The 17054-nt window shown below is 51.8% G+C and overlaps 2 protein-coding genes across 2 annotated transcripts in view; one reads left to right on the forward strand and one right to left on the reverse strand.

Moving 5' to 3' along the window:
- The window catches only part of UTP4 (UTP4 small subunit processome component), a 45013-nt gene extending 33885 nt beyond the window's left edge, over positions 1-11128 (reverse strand). The window contains exons 1-10 of the mRNA XM_063945919.1: positions 11029-11128; positions 9024-9183; positions 8735-8926; positions 8554-8638; positions 8260-8349; positions 6644-6855; positions 6388-6559; positions 6221-6312; positions 5717-5813; positions 4697-4761 (exon numbers count right to left, since the gene is read on the reverse strand). Of these exons, the coding sequence (XP_063801989.1) occupies positions 4697-4761; positions 5717-5813; positions 6221-6312; positions 6388-6559; positions 6644-6855; positions 8260-8349; positions 8554-8638; positions 8735-8926; positions 9024-9182 (1164 nt within the window). The 5' untranslated portion in view covers position 9183; positions 11029-11128. The remainder of the gene's footprint in view (positions 1-4696; positions 4762-5716; positions 5814-6220; positions 6313-6387; positions 6560-6643; positions 6856-8259; positions 8350-8553; positions 8639-8734; positions 8927-9023; positions 9184-11028) is intronic.
- CHTF8 (chromosome transmission fidelity factor 8) overlaps positions 11108-17054 on the forward strand; it is a 37596-nt gene continuing 31649 nt past the window's right edge. The window contains exon 1 of the mRNA XM_063945920.1: positions 11108-11190. Within this exon, the coding sequence (XP_063801990.1) occupies positions 11168-11190 (23 nt within the window). The 5' untranslated portion in view covers positions 11108-11167. The remainder of the gene's footprint in view (positions 11191-17054) is intronic.

Below are 17054 nucleotides of genomic sequence, written 5' to 3' on the forward strand. Positions count from 1 at the left end.
TGCCGTATAATTCTCAATACTTTTGGTACGAGAGGCAGAGGAGGAAACACATACACCGACTGGTACACCCAAGGCGTTACCAGCGCGTCCACAGCTATTGCCTGCGGATCTCTTGACCTGGCGCAATACCTGTCCAGTTTTTTGTTGAGGCGAGACGCCATCATGTCCACCATTGGTCTTTCCCAACGGGTTACCAGCATGTGGAAGACTTCTGGATGAAGTCCCCACTCTCCCGGGTGAAGATCGTGTCTGCTGAGGAAGTCTGCTTCCCAGTTGTCCACTCCCGGGATGAACACTGCTGACAGTGCTATCACATGATTCTCTGCCCAGCGAAGAATCCTTGCAGCTTCTGCCATTGCCCTCCTGCTTCTTGTGCCGCCCTGTCTGTTCACATGGGCGACTGCCGTGATGTTGTCCGACTGGATCAATACCGGTTTTCCCTGAAGCAGAGGTTCTGCCTGGTTTAGAGCATTGTATATTGCTCTTAGTTCCAGAATGTTTATGTGAAGAGACGTTTCCAGGCTCGTCCATACTCCCTGGAAGTTTCTTCCTTGTGTGACTGCTCCCCAGCCTCTCAGGCTGGCGTCCGTGGTCACCAGGATCCAATCCTGTATTCCGAATCTGCGGCCCTCCAATAGATGAGCACTCTGCAACCACCACAGAAGAGACACCCTTGTCCTTGGAGACAGGGTTATCCGTAGGTGCATCTGAAGATGCGACCCTGACCATTTGTCCAACAGATCCCTTTGGAAAATTCTTGCGTGGAATCTGCCGAATGGAATCGCTTCGTAAGAAGCCACCATTTTTCCCAGGACTCTTGTGCATTGATGTACAGACACCTTTCCTGGTTTTAGGAGGTTCCTGACAAGCTCGGATAACTCCTTGGCTTTTTCCTCCGGGAGAAAAACCTTTTTCTGAACCGTGTCCAGAATCATCCCTAGGAACAGCAGACGAGTTGTCGGCATTAACTGGGATTTTGGAATATTCAGAATCCACCCGTGCTGTTTTAGCACTTCTTGAGACAGTGCTAATCCCATCTCTAGCTGTTCTCTGGACCTTGCCCTTATTAGGAGATCGTCCAAGTATGGGATAATTAATACGCCTTTTCTTCGAAGAAGAATCATCATCTCGGCCATTACCTTTGTAAAGATCCGAGGTGCCGTGGACAATCCGAACGGCAGCGTCTGAAACTGATAGTGACAGTTTTGTACAACGAACCTGAGGTACCCCTGGTGTGAGGGGTAAATTGGAACGTGGAGATACGCATCCTTGATGTCCAAGGATACCATAAAGTCCCCCTCTTCCAGGTTCGCTATCACTGCTCTGAGTGACTCCATTTTGAACTTGAACTTCTTTATGTACAGGTTCAAGGACTTCAGATTTAGAATAGGCCTTACCGAGCCATCCGGCTTCGGTACCACAAAAAGAGTGGAATAATACCCCTTCCCTTGTTGCAGAAGAGGTACCTTGACTATCACCTGCTGAGAGTACAGCTTGTGAATGGCTTCCAACACCGTCTCCCTTTCGGAGGGGGACGTTGGTAAAGCAGACCTCAGGAAACGGCGAGGTGGATCTGTCTCTAATTCCAACCTGTATCCCTGAGATATTATCTGCAGGATCCAGGGATCTACTTGCGAGTGAGCCCACTGCGCGCTGTAATTTTTGAGACGACCGCCCACCGTCCCCGAGTCCGCTTGAGAAGCCCCAGCGTCATGCTGAGGCTTTTGTAGAAGCCGGGGAGGGCTTCTGATCCTGGGAAGGAGCTGCGTGTTGCTGTCTCTTCCCTCGACCTTTGCCTCGTGGCAAATATGAATAGCCCTTTGCTCTCTTATTTTTAAAGGAACGAAAGGGCTGCGGTTGAAAAGTCGGTGCCTTTTTCTGTTGGGGAGTGACTTGAGGTAGAAAGGTGGATTTCCCGGCTGTAGCCGTGGCCACCAAATCTGATAGACCGACTCCAAATAACTCCTCCCCCTTATACGGCAAAACTTCCATATGCCGTTTTGAATCCGCATCGCCTGTCCACTGTCGCGTCCATAAAGCTCTTCTGGCCGAAATGGACATAGCACTTACCCGTGATGCCAGTGTGCATATATCCCTCTGTGCATCACGCATATAAAGAAATGCATCCTTTATTTGTTCTAACGACAGTAAAATATTGTCCCTGTCCAGGGTATCAATATTTTCAATCAGGGATTCTGACCAAACTACCCCCGCACTGCCCATCCAGGCAGTTGCTACAGCTGGTCGTAGTATAACACCTGCATGTGTGTATATACTTTTTTGGATATTTTCCATCCTCCTATCTGATGGATCTTTAAGTGCGGCCGTCTCAGGAGAGGGTAACGCCACTTGTTTAGATAAGCGTGTTAGCGCCTTGTCCACCCTAGGAGGTGTTTCCCAGCGCTCCCTAACCTCTGGCGGGAAAGGGTATAATGCCAATAATTTCTTTGAAATTATCAGCTTTTTATCAGGGGCAACCCACGCTTCATTACACACGTCATTTAGTTCTTCTGATTCAGGAAAAACTATAGGTAGTTTTTTCATACCCCACATAATACCCTGTTTAGTGGTACCTGTAGTATCAGCTAAATGTAACGCCTCCTTCATTGCCAAAATCATATAACGTGTGGCCCTACTGGAAAATACGGTTGATTCGTCACCGTCACCACTGGAGTCATCGCCTGTGTCTGGGTCTGTGTCGACCGACTGAGGCAAAGGGCGTTTCACAGCCCCTGACGGTGTTTGAGTCGCCTGGACAGGCACTAATTGATTGTCCGGCCGTCTCATGTCGTCAAACGACTGCTTTAGCGTGTTGACACTATCCCGTAGTTCCATAAATAAAGGCATCCATTCTGGTGTCGACCCCCTAGGAGGTGACATCCCCATATTTGGCAATTGCTCCGCCTCCACACCAATATCGTCCTCATACATGTCGACACACACGTACCGACACACAGCAGACACACAGGGAATGCTCCTAATGAAGACAGGACCCACTAGCCCTTTGGGGAGACAGAGGGAGAGTTTGCCAGCACACACCAAAAGCGCTATATATATATCAGGGATAGCCTTATAATAAGTGCTCCCCTATAGCTGCTTTGTTATATAAAAATATCGCCATAAATTTGCCCCCCCTCTCTGTTTTACCCTGTTTCTGTAGTGCAGTGCAGGGGAGAGACCTGGGAGCCGTCCTGACCAGCGGAGCTGTGAGAGGAAATGGCGCCGTGTGCTGAGGAGATAGGCCCCGCCCCTTTTCCGGCGGGCTCGTCTCCCGCTATTTTGAGAAATCAGGCAGGGGTTAAATATCTCCATATAGCCTCTAGGGCTATATGTGAGGTATTTTTAGCCTTTATAGGTACTATTTTGCCTCCCAGGGCGCCCCCCTCCCAGCGCCCTGCACCCTCAGTGACTGCCGTGTGAAGTGTGCTGAGAGGAAAATGGCGCACAGCTGCAGTGCTGTGCGCTACCTTTAGAAGACTGCAGGAGTCTTCAGCCGCCGATTCTGGACCTCTTCTGTCTTCAGCATCTGCAAGGGGGCCGGCGGCGCGGCTCCGGTGACCATCCAGGCTGTACCTGTGATCGTCCCTCTGGAGCTTGATGTCCAGTAGCCAAGAAGCCAATCCATCCTGCACGCAGGTGAGTTGACTCCTTCTCCCCTCAGTCCCTCGCTGCAGTGATCCTGTTGCCAGCAGGAATCACTGTAACATAAAAAACCTAGCTAAACTTTCTCTAAGCAGCTCTTTAGGAGAGCCACCTAGATTGCACCCTTCTCGGCCGGGCACAAAAATCTAACTGGAGTCTGGAGGAGGGTCATGGGGGGAGGAGCCAGTGCACACCACCTGATCGGAAAAGCTTTACTTTTTGTGCCCTGTCTCCTGCGGAGCCGCTATTCCCCATGGTCCTTTCAGGAACCCCAGCATCCACTAGGACGATAGAGAAAACTGAATAGCTCTTACCACCGTTACAGTTTACCCTTCGTTTTTCAATATTGTTAAACAGGTTCAGAGTGAAGATGTTATGCAGCCTTTCTGCCATATGGTTATTTCTTCAGTTTAACATATATTGTTCTGTTCCTACACCATGCAGTGTTTCCAGACACACACTTGATCAAACGATGATGAGACAAGACCAACCTACTTTTTTCTTTATTTTTTTCATTATAACATCCGTGAAACCTATGCTCCATGTTTTTTTGAATACAATTGTTGTAATTTGGAATTATACCATTAATAATAATAAAAATTGTTAAATTAAAAAAACATGCATTCCTGCAATTGTGCACAGAGCACTACATATGACATGTTAAAACACATCATTAAACAAACTTTTAAACAGTCCGCGCCCAGCGCCGTAAGTACATTTAACAGTGACGCCAAGTGCCTATTGTCCGCAACATGGCGCCGGGCACGAGGGTTAACCCCTTCAGTGCTGCAGACGCCATTAGTCTCTCCGGCCACAGCGATATTATCTCTATAATGCACACATGCCTACCCTTATGGGTTTTAGGTTGAGAGGACATCTTCAGTAATATAACGGCCAGCAGAGGACGGGCACACTGCTGCATTATCACTAGTATACGTGCTGACAGGTTCTTTTCCTGCACACATTACTCAGGCTTAGCCAGGCTTCCGTGGTCTCCTGGTTAACAACCCCAGTCGTACAGACTCAGTGCTGCCTCCTAGAGGCTCCCTCTCACCTTTCTCTTCAGCTGCAGCAGAAGCTCTTGTTCCCGGGCCACAGGAAGGATGTCACCATCTACCCCTGTAACACACAGAAGCAGGGACAGTTATGCCTTTCTGAAAAGAACATACTTGTGATCTAGAGCAAGCTGAACAATGGGGGTCTTCCAAAGGACGTGACTGGCTTGCACACAGTACACTGCAACGTTTGCTGAATTCATTATTTAGCGCACTTCTGTGCTTTTCAGTCATGTATGTATATCATCGGGCAGAGAAGCTTACTTTCATTAGACTGCGTTACCGTTATGTACTCTCTTGTGCTGGGTATAACTGTATCCACAGAGCAACTTTGGGGGTAATTCTGAGTTGATCGCAGCAGGAACTTTGTTAGCAGTTGGGCAAAACCATGTGCACTGCAGGGGGGGGGCAGATATAACATGTGCAGAGAGAGTTAGATTTGGGTGGGTTATTTTGTTTCTGTGCAGGGTAAATACTGGCTGCTTTATTTTTACACTGCAATTTACATTTCAGTTTGAACACATCCCACCCAAATCTAACTCTCTCTGCACATGTTACATCTGCCCCCCCTGCAGTGCACATGGTTTTGCCCAACTGCTAACAAAGTTCCTGCTGCGATCAACTCGGAATTACCCCCTTTATGTCACATCTCCCCTTGCAACGTAACTAACCAACACTGCCCTCTGATATAAAGGCAAGGATGAAATGTGCAGAAGGACGTTGTAAAGACAAATCAATAAAGTCCGGAAAAGCAGCAGGACTGTATCTACATGCAGTCCTATACACAAAAAACACCGGCACTTTTGTTAACCCAAAATGCAGATGGGCCAATTTGGTCACCTTGCACAAATACTCAACGTGGCAGGGAACAACGCAGACGTCCGTATCACTACAATCAGAGACCAGATAGATATGCCAGACAGACTAAACCCCATCTGGATTTTGATGAGGCTAGAATCAATCTCTAAGATGTTTGCCGGGTCAGAAAAGGGCTAAGACCTTACAGCAAGTGCTCCCACCTGATTCGTGGGTCTCTCCAAGCCGCCATAGTTCCAGATGTTCGGGGAACTGGAAGAGAAGCAGGCGGGAAGCTTGGGCGCAGGACACTAGATGGCGCTGTAGAGAGAGATAGAGACTCAATAAACGCAATTTCCTGGTACTATTAAAGAAGGTGCAGAAGTGAGTAACCTTATGTATCAGCGCCTCTTGTGGAACTGCAAACCCCAGCATGCACTGCCTGCATCTGACCTGTACACATTCTAAACCATGCATAGACATCCAGTGGCTACTGAGTTGCTATGGAACCTGTGCTGCCCGCATGCCTCCGCAGGGTATAACATGCAGACACTTGCAGTACAAAAACTCATGGAATGCATAAGAGACTAACACAGCATGCTGGGACTTCTAGTTCCCCAGGCTGTCAGCATGCTAGGACACATTCAGTTCCACGGGCAGTTACAATGCAGCAGTTTTCCTAAGCCTGGTATGGAATATAATAGTGTTACCCGCACAGGAGGACTTACATGCGGGAATGTGATTTTCCTCAGGGCCGCCTCATAGGATTGTTCCGGTATCTTCTCCAACAAGGGCCGACAGACAACCTGGCCGTCGACACCTGCGAGATAAGGGGGGAGTCCTTAGAACTGAGAGAGCGACGCACGGTGTGAAGCACCACGCGGGGACAACCTACCTCCAGAAATGAGAGCGTTGCTGCTGTGAGCTACAGCTCTGACATCGTGGGTGTGATGCCGGAACGGCTTGGTGGAGACCCACTGCCGCTCCGCCTTCCCTTCCTGCACGGCCAGGTGCTGGAACTGGTAGATGACCCCCTGGCTCGTGCCCACCACCAAGCTGTCCTCTGACTGACATGGAGAAGAGACACAGCGGAGATCAGCATTTTAATCCTGTGTTTATAAAGTAGGTATCCGGTGAGCGGCACTACCTACCTGAGACACCGCGAGGCACAGGAGGTCACAGCTAGCCACAGGGTACGACCGCATAAGTGTCCCCTTCTCCAAGTCCCAGAACTGCAGCCTCCCAGCAGAATCCACGCTGACGATTTGTCCGCAGGACAGAACGGCCACACTCCACACAACGCAATCGCGATTCCGGCCGCTCACCGGCCGGCGGTCCACTGTGAGCACTTGCACTTGGTGACCTAGGAGTGGAAAAGACAACCAGACTGTTACACCAATGTGCACACGGTCAAACATGTTCCAGGCGCGTCAGAGAAGCTTTAAACGGCCATTAGGATAATGCTATGGAGCAGTGCCGCAGTGGAACCTGCTGTCCGGACAGTTCCGGTTATTCAACTTTCATCCATTTCCCAATGACTCGGTGGTGACAGGAGAACACACGCTGCATGCAGTAGATTGGGATTTCACGCTGGTGGCTGCTTACTAGCTTCACTGGCCAACCATAGATCAATACATTATGTCAGTGATGGGGAACCTTTGGTACTCCAGCTGTTGTTGAACTACACATCCCAGCATGCCCTGCTACAGTTTTGCTATTTGGCCATGCTAAAACTGCAGCAGGGCATGCTGGGATGTGTAGTTCCACAACAGCTGGAGTGGCAAAGGTTCCCCATCACTGCAGTATGGTGGTCATTCCCAGTTGTTCGCTCGCTAGCAGTTTTTAGCAGCCGTGCAAACGCAAAGCCGCCGCCCACTGGGAGTGTATTTTAGCTTAGCAGAAGTGCGAACGAAAGGATCGCAGAGCAGAGGCAAAATAATTTTGTGCAGTTTCAGAGTAGATCCAGACCTACTCAGCGCTTGCGATCACTTCAGACTGTTCAGTTCCTGTTTTGACGTCACAAACACGCCCTGCGTTCGCCCAGCCACGCCTGCGTTTTCCCTGGCACGCTTGCGTTTTTCCAAACACTCCCTGAAAACAGTCAGTTGACACCCAGAAACGCCCACTCCCTGTCAATCACTCTGCGGCCAGCAGTGCGACTGAAAAGCTTCGCTAGACCTTGTGTGAAACTACATCGTTCGTTGCAATAGTACGACGTGCGTGCACAGAAGTGCCGATTTTTTGCCTGATCGCTGCGCAGCGAACGAAAGCAGCCAGCGATCAACTCGGAATGACCCCCAATGTCATGATTCTCCTGCACTTATATGAAGTATGGATTTCTTGGGAGCTCGAGGGCGCTGCTGTAACGATTTCTTCTATGACAGGAGGGTATGGGAGGATTCGTGTAAAATAAGACACGGATAGCAGACGGGGTAGGGGCACAGGACAGGGTAGGGGCACAGAGGTGGTGTGCCTACAGGCCCCTGTGATACACATGCGCCCCTTGTGGAGTAATACAGTTTAAATTAAAGCTCATTAGAAAACGTGCGCCTGTGATAACAATGTATGTGAGCCACTTGTATCCTTTGCTGAACCCGGATAACATGAGACCACTGTTCCGTGTATTTGTGTGTGTACAGTGCGGCACATAACATCTGGAGAAGTTCGCTGGAGAACACGCTAAAGTTGATCAACAAACAGGGCTATACCCAAACGCAGTATTAAGCTTTTATTATTTCACCGGCTTACACACTACATATATAATCACCTGACGACACACTGAATACTCTGATCACACTGACAGAACCGGTGACGATGTGAGACCCCGATGGATGCCAAGCCAGACAGAGGATACGACCTGAGAGAGAGAGAAATATAAATCGGTCACCACGAACGGAACACTTGCCAATGACATTGGGGGAAATTTAGCGATGCTTGGAGAGAGATAAAGTACCAATCTGCTTCTGTCATGTTTCACACACAGCCTGTAACATGGCAGTCAGAAGCTGATTAGTTGGTACTTTATCTCCCTCTATTATCGCAGAGTCCGTCTTTCAAGCACCTTTCTGGCGATCCAAGTTCTTCTCAAACACAACGCTCTCCGGGTTGATGCTGAACAGCTTCACGGAGCCGTCTTCACTGCTCACCTGCGTGACAGAGAAGGGAGACGGCTCAGAGATCGGCTTACAGCGCAGAAGGATAATATCCGTACCGGGGCACCGGATAACTGGAACAGGACTTACCGCGAGATGGGAGCCGCTGGGACTGGCCGTGATACCCCAGATGGGGCCTCCGAACGCATCCACAGAATATCTGACGCACTGTTTCTGCAGGTCGTACTCCGTGATCTCTCCATTCAGACCAGCAGAGAAGAGGCGGCCGCCAGCCACCCAGCAGATGGACTCTGTGGACCTGGTCTCGTCGCCAGGAACAATCTGCACGGCAGAGATGAATACTGTAACGTCCGGCGGGCAGGCCGCAGCAGCGTATGCGGGTTATGCACAACCAATGGCTGCAGCGATTTCTTCTTACCTTCTCCTGGTAGTAGTTGGCAGGAAAGTTGTACACTTCCACAGATCCATCGCTGCGAGCCACGGCCAGTCTCTCCGTCTGCTCTGAGAACGCCATACACCTCACGCCGGACGGCACGTAGTCAAAGAACCGCACACGGTGGACCTTAAACTCCCCCATCCTGGGAAACGGCACAGATGGATTATACATTTAGTACAGGCCCACGTACTGACCGGTGTAACAGTGCTTTAATGGTGTAAGTCTGCAAGCTTGTATGTAGCACAGGGCAGGGCCCATGTATGTAGCACAGGGCCCATGTATGTAGCACAGGGCACATGTATGTAGCACAGGGCAGGGCACATGTATGCAGCGCGGGCACGTGTATGTAGCACAGGGCAGGGGCACATGTATGTAGTAGAGCCAGACAGGGGCACATGTATGTAGTAGAGCCAGACAGGGGCACATGTATGTAGCACAGGGACCATGTATGTAGCACAGGGCACGCGTATGCAGCGCGGGGCAGGGGCACGTGTATGCAGCGAGGGGCAGGGGCACGTGTATGCAGCGAGGGGCAGGGGCACGTGTATGTAGTAGAGCCAGACAGGGGCACATGTATGTAGCACGGGGCAGGGTACATGTATGTAGCACAGGGCAGGGCACATGTATGTAGCACAGGGCAGGGCACATGTATGTAGTAGAGCCAGACAGGGGCACAAGTATGTAGCACGGGGCACATGTATGTAGTACGGGGCACATGTATGTAGCACGGGGGCACATGTATGTAGCACAGGGCAGGGCACATGAATGTAGCGCAGGGCAGGGCACATGAATGTAGCGCAGGGCAGGGCACATGAATGTAGCGCAGGGCACATGAATGTAGCGCAGGGCAGGGCACATGTATGTAGTAGAGCCAGACAGGGACACAAGTATGTAGCACGGGGAACATGTATGTAGCACGGGGCACATGTCTGTAGCACAGGGCAGGGCACATGTCTGTAGCACAGGGCAGGGCACATGTCTGTAGCACAGGGCAGGGCACATGTCTGTAGCACAGGGCAGGGCACATGTCTGTAGCACAGGGCAGGGCACATGTCTGTAGCACAGGGCAGGGCACATGTCTGTAGTAGAGCCAGACAGGGACACAAGTATGTAGCATGGGGCACATGTATGTAGCACAGGACACATGTATGTAGCACAGGACACATGCATGTAGCACAGGGCAGGGCACATGTATGTAGCACAGGGCAGGGCACATGTATGTAGCGCAGGGCACATGTATGTAGTAGAGCCAGACAGGGGCAGAAGAATATAGCACGGGGCAGGGCAAATGTATGTAGCACAGGGCAGGGCACATGTATGTAGCGCAGGGCACATGTATGTAGTAGAGCCAAACAGGGACACAAGTATGTAGCATGGGGCACATGTATGTAGCACAGGACACATGTATGTAGCACAGGGCAGGGCACATGTATGTAGCACAGGGTAGGGCACATGTATGTAGTAGAGCCAGACGGGGCACAAGAATATAGCACGAGGCACATGTATGTAGCACGGGGCAGGGCACATGTATGTAGCACAGTGCAGGGCACATGTATGTAGCACAGTGCAGGGCACATGTATGTAGTAGAGCCAGACAGGGACACAAGTATGTAGCATGGGGCACATGTATGTAGCACAGGACACATGTATGTAGCACAGGGCAGGGCACATGTATGTAGCACAGGGCAGGGCACATGTATGTAGCACAGGGCAGGGCACATGTATGTAGCACAGGGCAGGGCACATGTATGTAGCACAGGGCAGGGCACATGTATGTAGCTCAGGGCAGGGCACATGTATGTAGCTCAGGGTAGGGCACATGTATGTAGTAGAGCCAGACAGGGGCACAAGAATATAGCACGGGGCACATGTATGTAGCACGGGGCAGGGCACATGTATGTAGTAGAGCCAGACAGGGGCACATGTATGTAGCACAAGCAGGTAGTTTATAGGGGTGTATATAAATATATCGGTATAAGTCACGCACCCGGCTCCGGTCTCCGCTGCTGCTGTTACTTCACGTGGAGGCCACAGAGACCCGGAAGCGGAAACGTGTCACCGGCTAGAGGCTCCGCCCACTCCTGCTGCGGCGCCAAATACAGTTCCCGTCCTGTCATTGTGCGGCCATGGTGCAGATGCGGGTGTGCAGGTTAGTGCCGCCCGGGGGTGTCTCTGTACCCCGCCCCAGCTGCCCACCCTCTGCACCCCGCACCCGCTGCTCACCCTCTGCACCCACCCCGCACCCCGCACAAGCTGCTCACCCGCTGCCCACCCTCTGCATCCCGCACCCGCTGCTCACCCTCTGCACCCCGCACCCGCTGCCCACCCTCTGCACCCCGCACCAGCTGCTCACCCTCTACACCCCACACCCGCTGCCCACCCTCTGCACCCCGCACCCGCTGCCCACCCTCTGCACCCGCTGCCCACCCTCTGCACCCCGCACCCGCTGCCCACCCTCTGCACCCCGCACCCGCTGCCCACCCTCTGCACCCCGCACCCGCTGCCCACCCTCTGCACCCCGCATAAGCTGCTCACCCGCTGCCCACCCTCTGCACCCCGCACCCGCTGCCCACCCTCTGCACCCCGCACCAGCTGCTCACCCTCTACACCCCGCACCAGCTGCTCACCCTCTGCACCCCGCACCAGCTGCTCACCCTCTACACCCCGCACCAGCTGCTCACCCTCTACACCCCGCACCAGCTGCTCACCCTCTGCACCCGCACCCGCTGCTCACCCTCTGCACCCCGCACCCGCTGCTCACCCTCTCTGCACCCGCTATTTATGTGTCCTTGGATAATTGACCAGGAGACTCTGGTGGTTATTAGTAATGACAGCCCTGTGACTGCCGCCTTCTCCGTGGACATATTCATAGGTTGCTACTGACTACTGGAGGGCACCCGGGCGTATATGAATGTGGAATGAGTACCGGCTCATTGAGTGTGTGTGTAAATTTCTCTTATGTCCTAGAGGATGCTGGGGTCCACATTAGTACCATGGGGTATAGCTGGGTCCACTAGGAGCCATTGGCACTTTAAGAGTTTGATAGTGTGTGCTGGCTCCTCCCTCTATGCCCCTCCTACCAGACTCAGTTTAGAAAATGTGCCCGGAGAAGCCGGTCACAGCTAGGGGAGCTCTACAGAGTTTCTCTAGTAAAAGTTTAGTTTAGAGTTTATTATTTTACAGGGAGGCTGCTGGCAACAGCCTCCCTGCCTCATGGGACTAAGGGGGGAGTAGTGTCCGCCCTGCAGGGTCTGAGCCACTATCTCCGCTGACAGGACACTGAGCTCCTGAAGAGATTGAACGTTCCCCACCACAGGGGATCGCTCACCCCGGCAGCATGCTGCCACCCCCCTTACAGAACCAGAAGATCAGTGGCGAGTGAGTCACCGGCCCCCCTAGCAAGCGGGAAGCCGGTGTGAAGATGGCGGCAACAGGGTATGGAGCGCAGTACTAACTGCGCTCCGGGGCTCAGCGGTACATAGTGCAGCGCTGTGAGGGGCGCCCTGAGCCAGCGCCTACACCCTACCCTGACCTCTCAAGCCTGTCAGGGTCCCAGGATCGCTGCCAGCACAATTCCTCAAGCCAGTATAATCTCCAGAAAAATGGGAAACAGCGCCATGAAAGGGGGTGGAGCTTCTCAGAGCGGACCCAGCAGCGTTCAGCGCCATTTTCCTGCCTGCAGAAGCGCTGTCAGTGAGAGCTGTCCCTCCATATCAACTCCAGCTATCTCTCATGGTACCAGGGGGTTGCAGAAGGGGGGGGGGGGAGGCTGTATATCTGTACTGTGCAACCTATTAAGGTACACAGTAAGCGCTGTGTGTGGGTTGGCTCCAATCTCTGTATCTCTCTTGCCATTCTTGGGGGTGAAACTCTGTCTATCCTCCCGTGTGTGTGTGGAGTGTATGTGGTCTCCATTAAGCTATGTCCAGGGACTCTGTGTCATATGCTGCAGAGGACATGTCCTCTCAGGAAGATCCCATTCCATGTAATTAGGATTGCACTGTTTTAGCACAGGTCCCTGCAAGGGAGCCTGAGTGGTTAGCCTCTATTAAAACTATGATTTCTCAGATTTCTACTAGGGTTGCACAGAATGAATCTACAACTCAGGTTTTGCAGAACTCTATGGCAGTTTGGTCCGGTTCTGTTACCTCAGGGCCCCTCTCTGTAGGTTCCCACAAACGTGCTCTTGCCCAGATTATGCAAGATGACACGGATACCGATTCTGACATGGCAGACGGTGATGGGGATGTGCTGCGGGGGGGCGGCATCTCTTGCAAAGGGAGTGCAGTTGATGTAGGCCATTAGAGAGGTGGGGAATATTGCTGATGCAACAACTGAGCAGGTTGAGGAGGCTTACTTCACTGATAGTAAAGGTCCAAACACACGGAGCGATATAGCCGAGAGATTTTGACTATATAGTCAAAATCGCTCAGAAAGTTAGTGCATATCGCTCTGTGTGTACACAGCCAGCAATAGCGCTGCGCGTCCCCGCCAGGTCGCTATCGCTGCTAAAAATAGACTGTGCAGGCAAGTCAATTTTGGCTAGGTCGCTGGAAAAGAAAAAGCATCTCCTTGCTTAAATGAGTTGGCCAAAATCGCTCATAGCCAAAATCGCTGGTAAAGTTGGTCAAAATCGCTGGAAAAGTTAGTCAAAATCTCCTCCTACTGCCAGTTCAAGGGAAAACGCTCAGTCAAAATCTCTCATAGTTAAAATCTCTCCGTGTGTATGCACCTTTAGAAAGCGTCGCTAAGCTTACCTGCGTCTAAGGAATTAAATGCTATTTCTCTGACGTCCTAGTGGATGCTGGGAACTCCGTAAGGACCATGGGGAATAGCGGCTCCGCAGGAGACTGGGCACAAAAGTAAAGCTTTAGGACTACCTGGTGTGCACTGGCTCCTCCCCCTATGACCCTCCTCCAAGCCTCAGTTAGATTTTTGTGCCCGGCCGAGAAGGGTGCACACTAGGGGCTCTCCTGAGCTTCTTAGTGAAAGTTTAGTTTTAGGTTTTTTATTTTCAGTGAGACCTGCTGGCAACAGGCTCACTGCATCGAGGGACTAAGGGGAGAAGAAGCGAACCTGCCTGCTTGCAGCCAGCTTGGGCTTCTTAGGCTACTGGACACCATTAGCTCCAGAGGGACCGAACACAGGCCCAGCCTCGGAGCTCGGTCCCAGAGCCGCGCCGCCGGCCCCCTTACAGAGCCAGAAGCAAGAAGAGGTCCGGAAAAATCGGCGGCAGAAGACATCAGTCTTCAACAAGGTAGCGCACAGCACTGCAGCTGTGCGCCATTGTTACTCAGGCACACTTCACACTTCGGTCACTGAGGGTGCAGGGCGCTAGGGGGGGGCGCCCTGAGCAGCAATGTAAACACCTTGGCTGGCAAAAATACACCACATATAACCCCCAGGGCTATATGGATGTATTTTAACCCCTGCCAGAACTCACCAAAAAGCGGGAGAAAAGGCCGCCGAGAAGGGGGCGGGGCCTATCTCCTCAGCACACGGGCGCCATTTTCCATCACAGCTCCGCTGGAAGGACGTCTCCCTGACTCTCCCCTGCAGTCCTGCACTACAGAAAAGGGTAAAAAAGAGAGGGGGGCACTAATTTGGCGCAGTTTTAATAATAGCAGCTATAAAGGGAAAAGCACATTTTATAGTGGTATTCCTGTCTATATATAGCGCTCTGGTGTGTGCTGGCATACTCTCCCTCTGTCTCCCCAAAGGGCTAGTGGGGTCCTGTCCTCTATCAGAGCATTCCCTGTGTGTGTGCGGTGTGTCGGTACGATTGTGTCGACATGTTTGAGGAGGAAAATGAGATGGAGGCGGAGCAATTGCCTATTTCTCTGATGTCCTAGTGGATGCTGGGAACTCCGTAAGGACCATGGGGAATAGCGGCTCCGCAGGAGACTGGGCACAAAAGTAAAGCTTTAGGACTACCTGGTGTGCACTGGCTCCTCCCCCTATGACCCTCCTCCAAGCTTCAGTTAGATTTTTGTGCCCGGCCGAGAAGGGTGCACACTAGGGGCTCTCCCGAGCTTCTTAGTGAAAGTTTAGTTTTAGGTTTTTTATTTTCAGTGAGACCTGCTGGCAACAGGCTCACTGCATCGAGGGACTAAGGGGAGAAGAAGCGAACTCACCTGCGTGCAGAGTGGATTGGGCTTCTTAGGCTACTGGACACCATTAGCTCCAGAGGGACCGAACACAGGCCCAGCCTCGGAGCTCGGTCCCAGAGCCGCGCCGCCGGCCCCCTTACAGAGCCAGAAGCGAGAAGAGGTCCGGAAAAATCGGCGGCAGAAGACATCGGCCTTCAACAAGGTAGCGCACAGCACTGCAGCTGTGCGCCATTGTTACTCAGGCACACTTCACACTCCGGTCACTGAGGGTGCAGGGCGCTAGGGGGGGGGGCGCCCTGAGCAGCAATGTAAAACACCTTGGCTGGCATAAATACACCACATATAACCCCCAGGGCTATATGGATGTATTTTAACCCCTGCCAGAACTCACCAAAAGCGGGAGAAAAGGCTGCCGAGAAGGGGGCGGAGCCTATCTCAGCACACTGGCGCCATTTTCTCTCACAGCTCCGTTGGAGGGAAGCTCCCTGGCTCTCCCCTGCAGTTACTACACTACAGAAAAGGGTTAAAAAAGAGAGGGGGGCACTAATTAGGCGCAGTATTAATAAAACAGCAGCTATAAGGGGAAAAACACTTATATAAGGTTATCCCTGTATATATATAGCGCTCTGGTGTGTGCTGGCAAACTCTCCCTCTGTCTCCCCAAAGGGCTAGTGGGGTCCTGTCCTCTATCAGAGCATTCCCTGTGTGTGTGCTGTGTGTCGGTACGTTGTGTCGACATGTATGAGGAGGAAAATGGTGTGGAGACGGAGCAATGGCCTGTAATGGAGATGTCACCCCCTAGGGAGTCGACACCTGAGTGGTTGAGCTTATGGAAGGAATATGTGACAGTGTCAGCTCTTTACAAAAGATTGATGACATGAGACAGCCGGCGACTCAGCCTGTGCCTGTCCAGGGGTCTCAAAAGCCATCAGGGGCTCTAAAACGCCCGTTACCATAGATGGCAGATACAGACGCCGACACGGATACTGACTCCAGTGTCGACGATTAAGAGACGAATGTGACTTCCAGTAGGGCCACACGTTACATGATTGAGGCTATGGAAAATGTTTTTACACATTTCTGATAATACCAGTACCACTAAAAAGGGTATTATGTTGGGTGAGAAAAAACTGCCTGTAGTTTTTCCTGCATCTGAGGAATTAAATAAAAGTGTGTGATGATGCGTGGGTTTCCCCCGATAAAAAAACTGTTAATTCCTAAAAAGTTATTAGCATCATACCCCTTCCCGCCAGAGGATAGGGCACGTTGGGAAACACCACCTAGGGTGAATAAAGCGCTCACACGCTTGTCTAAAGGCACGGCCGCCTTAAGGAACCTGCTGACAGAAAGCAGTAAAATGTATATACACTCACACGGGTGTGATACTACGACCAGCAATCGCCTCAGCCTGGATGTGCAGTGCTGGGGTGGCTTGGTCGGATTCCCTGACTGACAATATTGATACCCTAGATAGGGACAGTATATTACTGACTAAAGATGCAGTTCTATATATGCGTGATGCACAGAGGGATATTTGCCGACTGGCATCAAGAGTAAGTGCGCTGTCCATTTCTGCCAGAGAGGGTTATGGACAAGACAGTGGTCAGGTGATGCTGATTCCAAAAGGCATATGGAAGTATCGCCTTATAAAAGGGAGGAGTTATTTGGGGTAGGTCTAACAGACCTGGTGGCCACGGCAACGGCTGGGAAATCCACATTTTTACCCCAGGTAGCCTCTCAACATAAGAAGACGCCGTATTATCAGGCGCAGTCCTTTGGGCCCCATAAGGGCAAGCGGGCAAAAGGCTCCTCATTTCTGCCCCGTGGCAGAGGGAGAAGAAAAAGGCTGCAGCAAACAGCCAGTTCCCAGGAACAGAAGCCCTCTCCCGTTTTCTGCCAAGTC

The sequence above is a fragment of the Pseudophryne corroboree genome, chromosome 11 (genome assembly GCF_028390025.1).
Source record: "Pseudophryne corroboree isolate aPseCor3 chromosome 11, aPseCor3.hap2, whole genome shotgun sequence".
Lineage (NCBI taxonomy): Eukaryota > Metazoa > Chordata > Amphibia > Anura > Myobatrachidae > Pseudophryne > Pseudophryne corroboree.